General features: G+C 43.9%; 1 protein-coding gene across 4 annotated transcripts in view; it reads right to left on the bottom strand.

Moving 5' to 3' along the window:
• Positions 1–13,810, bottom strand: part of PKHD1 (PKHD1 ciliary IPT domain containing fibrocystin/polyductin) — a 445,850-nt gene that overhangs the window by 424,410 nt on the left and 7,630 nt on the right. For all 4 annotated transcript variants that reach the window (XM_044929073.2, XM_044929075.2, XM_044929078.2 and 1 more), the window contains exons 5-8: positions 9,781–9,889; positions 6,174–6,231; positions 2,184–2,262; positions 143–217 (exon numbers count right to left, since the gene is read on the bottom strand). In XM_044929073.2, coding sequence (XP_044785008.2) covers positions 143–217; positions 2,184–2,262; positions 6,174–6,231; positions 9,781–9,889 — 321 coding nt within the window. The remainder of the gene's footprint in view (positions 1–142; positions 218–2,183; positions 2,263–6,173; positions 6,232–9,780; positions 9,890–13,810) is intronic.

The raw sequence follows: 13,810 nt of genomic DNA, 5'->3' as shown, positions 1-13,810 counted from the left end.
ATGACTGTGCCATTTCTAGGAAGTCTAAAGATAAGGCAGTCAACAGGCATGGGTGCTTTAAATTAAAAATAGATGTTTATGTGTGTGCTATGCCCACGTGGGAGAGCCTAAAAACATAGATATTGGCAAGAAAGATACTCACCGGGATCCCGTCTGTCTGTTTACAAGAGAGCAAGGAGTGATCCATTGGTCTCCCTGAGCTTCCAAAATCAGCGGACTGGATACAAAAGGGGAACAACAGACACAAGTCAAGAGGGAGTGCTCTCCACAAACATTTCTGGAAAACCTCAGAGGAAACACTATTGTGAACATTCATCTCTTAACTTATGGGGCATTAGTGCAGGTGCCTGGGGACTGTCCCCTGGGGAGATGCTAAATCAGACCCTCAACCCTAGGGCAGGGTGCATAACACTCATCTGTGGCCCATACTTTCACACCAGTGAGGGAGCACTACCCCTTCCAGAAAAATCATCATCATCTCCCCCTTGACTATACTGGGTCTACACAGAGCCACTGAGGAGAGTACGCCTGTGTTCCTCCTAAACAGTATCCCAGACCAAGGCTGTGGTGGGACCAAGTACTGAGCATGGCATATTGTCAGGGACATACCTGGGGCCTCAAGCCTCCATGGGAAGAGTAATTTCCACTCAAGACAAGTTGACTATTATTATTATTATTATTAGGCCGCAGCATAGCTTGCTGTATATTAGCTCCCTAACTAGGGATCCAACTGTGGCCATAGCAGTGAAAAGTGCCGAGTCCTAACCACTGGGCTGCCAGGGAATTCCCTGACCATTATTTTATGCCAGAAATGTAGATCCTGAAAACAGTCAACTTCGAAATCAAAGATTTGTAGCAGAACATGCTACAAATCCCCCCATTCTATCCAAGGGGTAGAGGAAAAATTAGACATACTATGTGGCATCCCTCAGCAGAGCATCTCATGAGGTTGTGGTCCTTCTACCTTATAAATTCTCACTATAACTGCTTCATGCTGAGTAACCACAGTTGCTTAGAGGTTCTCACGAACATCTCAACTTCAACACTTTCTGTTCTGTTCTCCCCCTTCCCTGGCATGAAGGATTCACCAGTATCACTTTCTATTTTAAAAGTCTCCAATGAAAAAAGTCACATTGGCATCCTATGTACCCAACCCTTTGCAAACCCACTAAGGTCCTCTGTCCATCAAATCACCCAGACAAGAATATTGGAGTAGGTTGCTGTTTCCTTCTCCAAGGGATCTTCCTGACCCAGGGATCAAACCCATGTCTCCTGCTTGGCAGGCAGATTCTTTACCACGAAGCTACTAGAGAAGCCCTAATCATTCCCCCCAAATATTAAAAACTCAATTGCTTGCACAAACACCATATGACATCACTCATATGTGGAAACTAGAATATGACGCAAATGAACTTATCTTCAAAACAGAAAGACTCACAGACATAGAGAACAGCCTTGCGGTTGCTAAGGGGGAGGAGAAGAGGAGGAAGACAGGATCGGGAGCTTGGGATTAACAGATGCAAACTATTACATATACTAATAGGATGGATAAACAATAAGGCCATATTGTATAGCACAGGGAAATATATTCAGTGTCCTGTGATAAACCATAATGGAAAATAATATGAAAAAGAATATATAGAGATATAGATAGACAAAAAACTGAATCACTTTGCTGTACAGCAGAAATTAACACAACATTGTAAATCAACTAGACTTCAATAAAATAAAATTTAAAAGTAGCTCAATGGCTTTCTGTACATTTTCCACATTTTCCTCTGATCACACTAACAGAATTTCTAAATATACAGATGGATAACAAACAAGGATGTTACAGTGGTCAGGTTCACACATGGTTATAAAGGATTTATTCCAGCCTGAGAAACAAGAGGGGGAAGGGGAAGAATCAAGAAAGAAAATCCACAGATGCAATTACAGACCAACTCACACTGTGCCCAGAGTGACTAGTTGTCAGTAAATAAATGGACCAACTTAATCGACCAGTTGCAATTACATTAGCCAAGTTTGCTGAAGCCCAGCTCACCAGGGACCATAAACTGCAAAGAGGAAAATAACAGTTCTGTGCCAACTGCTCACAATTTATTGCTATCAAGGAAGCCGGTCTCAGGGAGCAATCCGGCATAGCTGTAACAGGTCGAACGCAGAAACAAGCACACACTTACCTATCAATGTACTCAGCGTCAAAATCAAAGGTTTCTGACCTTCCAGTGATAATCCAGCCATACACATGTATTAGCTTTCCTGTTTGGAAAAAAAAATTTTTTAATTAACCTAGTCAGCTCACACTCTAAATATATAACATACACTGTATTTCTTTTTTCAGTTATCTCTATTCAAAATGGCCAAACTGGTCATGACTCAGAATACTAACACAGTTTTATAAATTGTACAACAGGAAAGGATCACCAGGTACGACCCAGTCATCAATCAAAGAAGCAAAAATAATCAACCATTGCCATTGCAGACTTTATCACTTTGGTATGGAGCAGAAGGAATAGCAGGGCTTCCTCAGTCCCCGGGAGGGAGGGATGGAGGAAGGGAGGGAGGGGCCTGCTGAAATACACTGCCTTGTTCCCCTCTTGGCTGTGTATAGACCACTCACCCACACGGGATTTAAGAATAATATTCTTTGGGAGTGTTCCATGTGACTTTCCTCTGGACACATGTGATAAGACAAGGCTCATATCGCACGATCTGGATGGATATTCAAAAATACTAAACTTTTTTCTGTATCTCAGAGTACAAAAGATAAATGTCACGGGTGAACCGATCGGGTAGGAAGTCAGAAAGAAGGACATGAGAGAGCAACAGAGCCCTGGCTTAAAGAATGAGCCACTGCACATGTTATTCATTCAACAAAAATACTTAAGTTCAAACATCAGGCAGAATGGGGATCCACAGACAGTTGGCACTGCCTTGCTCACTGATGGGGATGACTGTCTCAGCCGGGCCTCCTCTACGCAATTTGCAGAGACTTCCATCGGGCAGCAAGTTTTCACCTGATACTGGCCTCTTTTGAGTTTGTAGGAATAGGGGAGCAGGCATCAACAACCCTTTTCATCAAGGGCACTCTCAGCACTACCCCCAACTTCTCTGCTCAGAGGACCTGGGAAAGAAATCTAGAACAGCCCCTTCTCAGAAACATTCTGGGGCCCATACCAGATGCTACTTGAGCTGACTTCCTCCAGTTGAAAAACACCTAGATTCAGATCTGTGGAACGGCATGAAGCAAGGTTTGAAGCAAATAGAGCAAGGCAATGCAGTTCAAGTTCACCACACAATCCCACAACCTGCAAGAGTATGCCTTCCAAATAATGATAGAATTTAACCACTGAAGCTGTCATCTTCCAGTATCACAATGCTAAGAGATAAGAAAGGTGCTGGTTAACTAGACAAAAGCTCAAACTTAGAAGAGAGAAGGGGACCTATAGGGCTCATGAGGCCACTGACTTCAGAGGACTTTGAATTTCTTCATGGCTACTCTTAAGGCCAAAAAAAGAACATGACCAAGAAGTAATGCTCCCTGACATACTGTGCACATGTTTTATTAGTAGGAAGTGATTTTAGCTGCAGTCATTGGATGACTGGTCCTAAAACAATGGAAAACTTCCAGAAAGTATGGCAGGCACTTGACCAGAGAATGAGTACAATGAGTGGGAAGTTAGTCGACTTAGACAAAGGTCATGGGATTGGCGGAAGCCTAGGGCTTCCCTGGTAGCTTGGCTGGTAAAGAATCTCCCTGCAATGCAGGAGAACCTGGTTCAATTGGTCTTGGTTGGGAAGATCCCCTGGAGAAGGGATAAGTTACCCACTCCAGTATTCTTGGGTTTCCCTGGTGACTCAGACAGTAAAGAATCTGCCTGCAATGCAGGAGACCTGGGTTCAGTCCCTGGGTTGGGAAAATCCCCTGGAGGAGGGCATGGTAACCCACTTCAGTATTCTTGCCTGGAGAATCACCAGGGACAGAGGAGCCCTGTGGGGAGCCCAGTGGGCTACAGTCCATGGGGTTGGGGTTGCAAAGAATTGGACGTGACTGAGCAGCTAATCACAGCACAGCACGTAGAGTCTGAAAGTCTCTACTACTGTTGCCATCTAGCAAAATAACTCACCTTCATTTCATTAGGGCTAAATGATCAGTTTCCTGGCTTTGGCAGGCATGATTTCTACAACTGATGGGCACAATTTTAAAAACAAATAGGAGGTTATAGAAACTAGGAATTCCCGTGAGTTTTTGTTTTATTTCTAAACAAAGAAGCCCAACAGCAGCTGACAAATGGCTAAGCCAGACCATGTGCTGGGGGATGTAGGGGGTGGATTCCATATTACAGTGGAGGACTGTTAACCACATATAGGAAATCAACTGCTCACAAAATATCTCTGCTGTCCCCGCTACCTCCCCCATCTCCGCGGCTGCTACTCTGGGCAGGCTTCCCAAAGGAAATGAGAGTAATCGTCTGGAAAGTGATTTTGAAGATGCAGCCGTGTGGATCCGGCCCAGAGGGACCACTCCAACCAGTTCTCCCTGAAGGTGGAAAAGACAGTGTGAAGAACTCAAACTGGGTGAGGGAAATGGCCTTGATTAATCTGAGTGCCAGCTGATGCCCTGCGTCACACCGCTCACAACAGGCTCCCTCCTCATCCCTCATCCTAACAAGGCTTCTATCGTCCAAATAGGGGGAGCAAAATGACGGCATGTGACTTTCACAGGTCACATCTCTTTTTAATAAAACATGATCATGTCTTGATTACTGAGATGAATGGAAAGGAGCAGATCTGTGAATAATGTGCACTAATAATGCCAAATTCATATTCTTCAGGATGTAATTTAAAAAACACTTACATCTGTGTGTCTATACACACATGTGCCAAAAGTACAGACACTTTTCAGTGAGTAAGATATTCATTTCGACATTCTTGAGCCATTCGAAACTAGATCAGTTCATGTATTGAGGCCCAATCACAAGTAAAAATTGAACAACTTGTATCCCCATACTTAACCATCTGGAATCCCTGAACAAACGAAAAACCTAAAATAGATGTAGGAATTTGTCAAGAATCAGACTGCAAATTGTATGTAATCCTAGCTCTGTTTACTACTTAGTTTTAAAGCAGGCTTGGCAGGCCTTATTTGCAATGCTTTCTTTTGTGTCCAGCCTCAACCCCACCAGCATTCTCTCTTCTCTTCTGTCCTCTTGGTCTCTGCATATCGGTGTGCTCACTAACTCATAAACAAACTCCCAGGATAAGGACCAGAGTTAATGGCCTTCAAAGTGGCACCCAACTCGGCTCAATACAAAATACAACCAATGAAAGGTACATGGGCCCTCTCTAGATTCTGTCTGGGTCCAAACAGCTCGACCACTCATTAGGGGTATGCCTTTAAACAAATTACTTAACTTTTTGGTACCTCATTTTCTCATCTCCATAATGGAACTAATAATAGTTCTTATAGCACTAGGTCTTATGAGGATCTAATGAGATAATATAAACCAAAAGCTTAGAACAGATCCTGGCTCCCAGCAAGGGTCAATAAAGGTTTGCTAGTATGTGGATTCAGAGAAGGCGATGGCACCCCACTCTAGTACTCTTGCCTGGAAAATCCCATGGATGGAGGAGCCTGGTAGGCTGCAGTCCATGGGGTCACTAAGAGTAGGACACTACTGAGCGACTTCCTTTTCACTTTTTACTTTCACGCATTGGAGAAGGAAATGGCAACCCACTCCAGTGTTCTTGCCTGGAGAATCCCAGGGACGGGGGAGCCTGGTGGGCTGCTGTCTATGGGGTTGCACAGAGTTGGACAAGACTAAAGTGACTTAGCAGCAGCAGCAGTATGTGGATGATTATAAACTTAGGAGTGATGATGATATCTATTTTTTCCATTCTCCAGCAACACCTGGTTTGATTTTGCTGGTCTCTTTTTCTTTTCACATAAGGATTCCTTTGATTAATCAGTGACGTAATAGAGCAAAAGTGCCCAGAGGTGAAACCAAACCAGGTTTAAAGTAAACCAGAGGTTGACACTCACTTTCAAAACAATATCAGATAAGTGGTAAGACTTTCCTGTTTATAGAGACCATCTACGAGGGTCGAAGAGTTTACAATAGCTTTGGTAAAGAGCTTCTTATTTATTCCTTTCTTAATAGATTTCTTACCTGGAACTCCACTGGGTGGATTAACTTGGTAAACAATTGGTGTCTGTGCCCTGGAAAACTGTTTAGAAAATGTTATGGTGAACATTTCATCAGAACAACACAAAAACATACAGAAGAAGCCTGTCGTTCCTCACAGATCGTTCATCTACGGAAGCAAGTCTCTGTATTTCCTCAAATCACTTCTACTACTTTTCATCTTCATGATATTTCTGTGAAGCAGAGACGATAGATGTCATAGTTCTTCCATAGATGAGGTCAAGGGACTCTGACAAGGTCATCTGTCTCCCCTGCACCATTATCAGTCACACCTGGGCAAATCTCTTTCTACCAGCCCACCGGTCATACCAGGAGCATGTTTTACCAAAGGAAAGGTAGGCAAGCCATGCTTTAAAATACCAACCTTTTAATTCCATTATTGCAACTTGATATCTTGAGGTCTTGAAGTGCTTTTTTTTTTTTAACTTTTCTGGACAATAATCTGCTTATTTAAATTGAAAGGACTGCAACTTAAATTATTATCAGCCAACACCTTGGTAGGGATTAGCAAGCTATGAAAATTAGAAGTTTGAAAGATATGCAAGGGAGATTTGTTCAGGAAAATGGAAGGTGCCTGTTGGGGAGAAAACATGACGCAACGAATGAGAAGCCACATTATTGTCCAAAATAATGTTGGAGAATAATGGAAATAATGGAAACAAGCGTTGATGGGAAAGGCAGGGGAAGCCTGGTCGTGGCACTCAAGTCACTCCCTGAAGCACATCATCTGCTAACTATAAGTTCCAGAGAGGCAGGGGCAAGGCCTAAGTCATTGGTTGTATCCCTGGGCACAGCCTGGTATAAGGAGACATTTACATTTTTGTGACTGCATGGAGAGGCCCCATCTGAGACAACTGGCACACTGCCCGGAAGCAAAGGAGAAAAGGAGACAGTTCCAGGAATTCCATATCACCTATCATCCTCTGGGTTAGTCCCAGATTACAGCATTTCACAGCCAGGGCCAGTGGGAAGAAACAGAGAGTCATAAGGATGGACTGCCCTGGCCGCAGTTTGAGCCACGTGCTAACGATTCACCCAGGAGCAGACCCAGTCTCCCCATCCTGCTACCCTCACCCCCACCTCTTATAGGCGCCTAGACCACCTTCCCTCCCCAAACCTACTGTACCTCCCGTCTGCAAAGCCAAGACAGCAAATTGTTTTGCTTGGTCAGCTTCCAGCACCCCAGGAGTCCACCTTCCCAGGGAGAAGGTCACTAAAGAGTAACTCCAGTGTTAATCACCAGCCCTCATCAGACATCGTGAATCAACGGACTTTGATGGTGTCTTGGCAAGTGCGGGCTTTACGTATTGATTCACACATCTGTGCAGTCTGTCATCAAGGTTAGTTTCCTCCCTTCCTAACAGAAAAGGTTAGAATAGAGTGCACAGAAAATATGCACAGTCTGGGGGTCAAAATAAGAATGCTGTGACTTCACAGGCTGGGAGCTGTCTCTGCTGGCACCGAAGGATAAAGATTAACACAGCTCAACACACACTTGCCAAACGTACACTCCCTCTCTCCCAGCCTCCTCCTGCACCCAGACCTCCACCCCCACCAGGACACCTTTCAGACCACTGTCATGCCCACTGGGACTTTATCATGGGAGCTTCGTGAAATAGAGCAGTGGTTACTGCCCCATCTCCCAGAAGTTAGAAACGGAGGCAGATGAAACAACCAAGTCCAAACCACACAAGAAAACACACCCGTCGATTTCCAGTTTAAAATACAGGGTCTACCCTTCAGCTGTATGCCTTCCTCCAGAAGAGCAGGGGAAAGAAAGCTTGATCATCCCTCCCAGGTCCTCAGGGTGGTGGAGCAGGCTCAGAGGGAAACCTCGGAAAGGGCTCCACTTGTGATTTCTCTGTGAGCTGACATGACATAAAGCGGTACTTTTTTTAAGAGAAACAGGCCTCTGGTCACCCACCAAGCTAGAGACATGACAGAGTAAAAAATTAATGAGCTTCCAACCCGGCTTTCCTCATGCTGATCCCTGAGCCCAAGTAGGGTCGGCAGCAGCAAGATGGGGAGCTGAGAAGCAGAGGATGAGAGTGACAAAGCCGAGCCACCAGCTGCTTGATAAACCTTCTGTGAGCTGTTCTAACTTGTCAGTGCCTGCAGCAGGCTCTTTGGAGTGGACTGGCGAGGTGGAATTAATTTTTAATACACACGGTTCCCCTAGCCCCAGTCCCCAAACAAAGGCAGACACCGGGTTTCCTTCAGCTCAGAATGCCTCTCATTAACTGCATCCCCTGGTGATTTTTCATCAACTTACCGAGTTCCGGGAACCACTGAAGGACTTGCTATCTTTAATAAGTGATTTTAGGAAGTGTTTCTTTTCTTTCCTCTCTCTCTCCTTCCTAATCTTTTAATCAGTAGGAAAACTATTATCTGGGGTGAAAGGCCATCAAAACCAAAAACAGCATGGTGATTAAGGACCATGCCCGGCCATCTCTCTTCTGTTTTATTCATTGAGACACTGTAGAGGTGGTGGTGGGAGTCTTAATAAAAAAGAATAATTTTTTTCTTTCTGCCTCATATGTGCAGAAGCAAAATTCTGGAAAACAAGATTCCCTTGGAGGGAGAAACAAGTTGCCAAATGTGAATTGATGGCAAATTCTAAAGATGAATTGCCTATATTAAAATGCAGATTGTATGAGAGATGAATTTGGAAAACGAAGACTTGCTGTAAAGGAGCATTAATTAATAACTAAACTGTGTTCTTAGGAACCCTCTTAAATGGAGGCTCCTTGTGGGAAGTACAACCATGGCAAGGGGCCCTGCTGAACCACTGCCCGTTATGGAAAATCTAGAACCTATGCTTTCAGAGATTATTTTAGTGTATTAATAAAACCAATCTGAAATGGGCAGTAGACTAAACAACATTAAGCCCCAATGTAAAATTAATGCATATGGAACCTCTAAAATAAGCCCAAGCATTGGCTCATAAACTCTCACTCTCTCTCCCCAAACCACCCCCACCCCACCCTGCCCTGATTGCTTTTGGCTGTCTCTGAGCTTGAAGGAGAATTGCAGCAGCAAATGCCCTTTTGGTTGAGGATTGGAAAGAGAAGCAGAAATCAACCGTGAAGCAGAGAGGAAGGTACAACTTGGGTCCCTGAGTCCCTTCACCACGTTGATACTCCAAATGATCTCTGTAAGATGAACCACTGATGCCCAATGGTAATCTTTGAGGCTCATCTATGGGCTTCCATTTAAATGAGGATTTAAATGCAGGTTCAAATTCTGGCTTTACAATTTATGAACTTGATAACACGGCCAAATTATTTAATCTCCCTGAGTCTCAGGTTTCTCATCTGTAAAAGCAGGATAATAAAAAGCTACCCCATAAAATTGAGTTAATGAATATAAAGCACTTAGCGAGACCCTGACATTCACATGCTCTATACTAACTTTCTTAAGATAGTCTCAGAAACCCCATAACTATCATCTACCTGTCCTCTCATCCTGGCAAAGCAGACAGACTCCCTAGCCGAGGTGTAACTTGCTTGTCGACAGTGTAGGCACACCCTCAGATCAGGTAAACACACTTTCCTCCCTCCTTGGAACCCACCTTGAAAGTGCAGCTGTCTTGTGGTCCTGGATGTGGGCTGCCTACCACCTGTCCCCCAGCCTGCACTTCCAGGGAGTACACACCCTCCTGTGCTTCAGGCAGCAGAGATCTGAGGGCAGAAAGTGGAAATCTGTATGAATCACCCATGAATTGCCATTGACGGATGAATGGATAAAGATGTGGTACACAGATACAATGGAATATCATGCTACCATAAGGAGGAAAGAAACTGAGTCATTTGTAGTGATGTAGATGAATAAAGCGGAGAAGCAATGGCACCCCACTCCAGTACTCTTGCCTGGAAAATCCCATGGATGGAGGAGCCTGGTAGGCTGCAGTCCATGGGGTTGCTAAGAGTCGGACACGACTGAGCGACTTCCCTTTCACTTTTCACTTTCATGCATTGGAGAAGGAATGGCAACCCACTCCAGTGATCTTGCCTGGAGAATCCCAGGGACAGGGGAGCCTGGTGGGCTGCCGTCTATGGGGTCGCACAGAGTCGGACACGACTGAAGCGACTTAGCAGCAGCAGCAGCAGATGAATAAAGAGTCTGTCATACAAAGTGAAGTAAGTCAGGAAAGAGAAAAACAAATATCATATATTAATGCATCTACATGGAACCTAGAAAAAATAGCACTGATGAATCTAGTTGCAGGACAGGAATAGAGACACGGATGTAGAGAACGGGTTTGTGGACCTGGTGGGGAAGGAGAGGGTGGGATGAACTGAGAGAGTAGCACTGACATCTCTACACTACCACGTGTGAAAAAGACGGCTAGTGGAAGCTGCTGGAGGGCACAGGGAGCTCAGCGCTGCTCTGTGATGAACCAGAGGGGTGGGATAAGGAGACGGGAGGGAGGCTCAAGAGGGAGGGGATATACTTATAGCTGATTCACATTGTTGTACAGCAGAAACTAACACAACATCGTAAAGCAATTATATTCTAATTAAAAATAAATAATAAAATTATTTTTTAAAAAAACATGAACTGCCAAAGCTGCCAGTCCAACTTCACTACTTCAGGCTTCCTTCCTGCACCTGCATGTGTGTGCACACCTGCGTGTGCTTAGTCACTCAGTCGTGTCTGACACTTTGGGACCCCATGGACTGCAGCCCGCCAGGCTCCTCTGTCCATGGGATTCTCCAGGCAAGAGTACTGGAGTGAGTTGCCATGCCCTCCTCCAGAGGATCTTCCCAACCCAGGGATAAAACTCAGATCTCCCACATTGCAGGCAGATTCTTTACCAGTTGAGCCACCAGGGAAGCCCAAGAATACTGGTGTGGGTAGCCTGTCTGTTTTCCTGGGGAACTTCTCAACCCAGGAATTGAACCAGGGTCTCCTGCACTGCAGGCAGATTCTTTACTATCTGAGCTATCTGGGAAGCCCTCTGCACCTGTGAAGCAGAGCTAACCCAGGATACCTGTATTTCACTTTTTACCTCCTCTACCCATGCATTCACTAGACTTTAAAGATTGGATCCTTCAGCAAAAGTTATGAAGCTTTTATTGAAAGTACCTGAAATTTTAAAAATTCTGTCCTGTAAAGAGTTGGAAGGGACTTTGATAGATAATCTACTCTAGTTTTCATTTAAAAAATAATGAGTTCCATATAGAGGCGATTCCCAAGTGACTCAGTGGTAAAGAATGCTCCTACCACCGCAGGAGATTCAGGTTTGATCCCTGGATTGGAGAAGATGTCCTGGAGGAGGAAATGGCAACCCACTCCAGTATTCTTGCCTGGGAAATCCCGTGGACAGAGGAGTCTGGCAGGCTACAGTCCATGGGGTCACAAAGACTCAGACACGACTTGGCAACTGAACAACAACCACATATTCATGGATTAAGGGATCTGGGTGTGTAAACACCAATGTGAGGGGCAAAGTAGGACCTGAGTCCGAGGCTCTTTCTGATAAAAGGCATTGATTTTACATGTTGCCAAAAACTCTTGACTTAACACTTATTCCAGCAGCCCATAAACACTCCCCATATCCCCCAGAGAGTCCTAGACCTTCTCTCCTCTTTTCGTGAAGATCACAGTGATTTCTTTGCCTTTTCAAGGCCACCATTCAGTCTGATTTTTGTGAGAGGAGAATATGATGCATACAGAGTTAGATTTTAGAAGTGTCTCCCCTCCAAAACTTCTCTTAAAATCTTTAGCATTACCCTAAATATTAAATCTTCACTGTCCAATGTGCTAGCCATTAGCCATATGTGATTATTGAGCGCTTGAATAATGGCTAATCCCAGACTTCCCAGGTGGGTCAGAGGTTAAGAATCCAGCTACCAATGCAGGGGACAGGGGTTCAAGCCCTGCTCCAGGAAGATTCCACATGCTGCTGCAGAGCAACTGAGTCTGTGTGCCACAGCTGACCCTGCACACCCTACAGCCTGTGCTCTGCAAGAAGAGAAGCCGCCGCAATGAGAAGCCCACGCGCTGCAACCTGAGGGTAGTCCCTGCTCCCCGAAACTAGGGAAAGCCTGCACACAGCAACGAAGACCAGTGCAGCCCTAAACAAAGAAATCAATTAAATATTTATAAAAAAAAGAAGAATTGTGGCTAGTACCAATTAAGATATTCTATTAAGGTAAAATACACACTGGGTTTTGAAGACTTTGTACGCAAAGAAGGGTATAAAGTATCTCATTAATAATTTACATATTGATTACATGCAAAATGACAGTGTTTCCGATATGTTGAGCTAAATAACATGTATCATTAAAATTAATCTCACCTCTTTCTTTCAAATTTTTTAAGTGACTACTAGAAAAGGTTAAGTTTTCTTTGTGGCTCGCATTATATCTTGGTTGGGCAGCGCTGATTTAGACGCTCCAATGCCAAATTTTGCAAACTCAGACATGTCTTTTTATTATAATAGCAGTATTTCATTGATTATTTTCCCACGTTTGAGTGCTAATTTAATTTGATATTCATCTTCCAATCAATGAGTACATTTAAGAGGGTTGTATTTCTTTTCTTCTAAAATGGTGATATAAAGTCAATGGTGCATGTTAAAGTCATTAGTATGTTGGGGTTGAGAAAAGAGAACATACAAATTGTTAGAGCTTTGACTTATTTCATAGCAAGTTCTTGCAAGAACTCTATCCCCTAAAACATTATATAACCTATTGAAATCATCTCTCCCTATAGTAATGCTGTAAGGAACTTCAGTTTAAGAAATATCTATTGAGCATCTTCTACTAGCAAGATATTGTGCTCAGCATCATAAGGACTACAAGGATGAGTTAATCACATCCTCTGTCCTCAAAGCACTTAGTTTCATGAGGATGAATCTGAAAAGTGAACAGCTGCCATAGTGTCAGGAGAAACAAAAAGCTGAGCAAACTTGGCCACTAAGGCTGTGCATATTGTGCCTTTGTGTAAATTACAAAAGGTCCTCCCTCAAGGAAGATGAATTGCACAAGAAAGTGTGTAACACACACACAAACACACACATTATGTGGATGAATTCCTAGAACATGCTCCTTCCTCAAAGCCTGGATTTCACTTCCTACTTGTCCCCCTGTGAAGGAAGGGAAAGATGATACTCAGTTGGCTGTTTAAGGGCGAAGGAGTGTGTGCAGTATGGTTGGTTCAATAGGCAGAAATAGAAGAGGGGGAGCTTTCCTGAAAGAGAAAACAGAAAACAAAAGGAAATCATAATCTCCTTTTCTCTTAACGAATGATCCACTTTCAGGCAGCATGTCTAAGATATTAAAGAAAGAATGAACTAGTGTAAACTTTGCTGGCCAACGAAAACTTAAGTAGGACGATAGAAAATCTGGAATCCTGTAAACATCACATCGAACTCAGCAAAGAAACTGAAGACTAAGGTGAATTTCCTTTCTAAATGGTTTTTAGTTAATGTACAGTCATTACAATTATGCCTACTCCAAAAGCGACAGTTGTTCAGTCACGTCTGACCCTTTGTGACCCCATGCACTGTAGCCTGCCAGGCTCCTCTGGCCATGGAATTTTCCAGGTACGAATTCTGGAGTGGGTTGCCATTCCGTTCTCCAGGGGATCTTCCT

The sequence above is a fragment of the Bubalus bubalis genome, chromosome 2 (genome assembly GCF_019923935.1).
Source record: "Bubalus bubalis isolate 160015118507 breed Murrah chromosome 2, NDDB_SH_1, whole genome shotgun sequence".
Lineage (NCBI taxonomy): Eukaryota > Metazoa > Chordata > Mammalia > Artiodactyla > Bovidae > Bubalus > Bubalus bubalis.
Note: the sequence above shows the minus strand (reverse complement) of the source record. Positions and strands in the feature narration are given on the sequence as shown.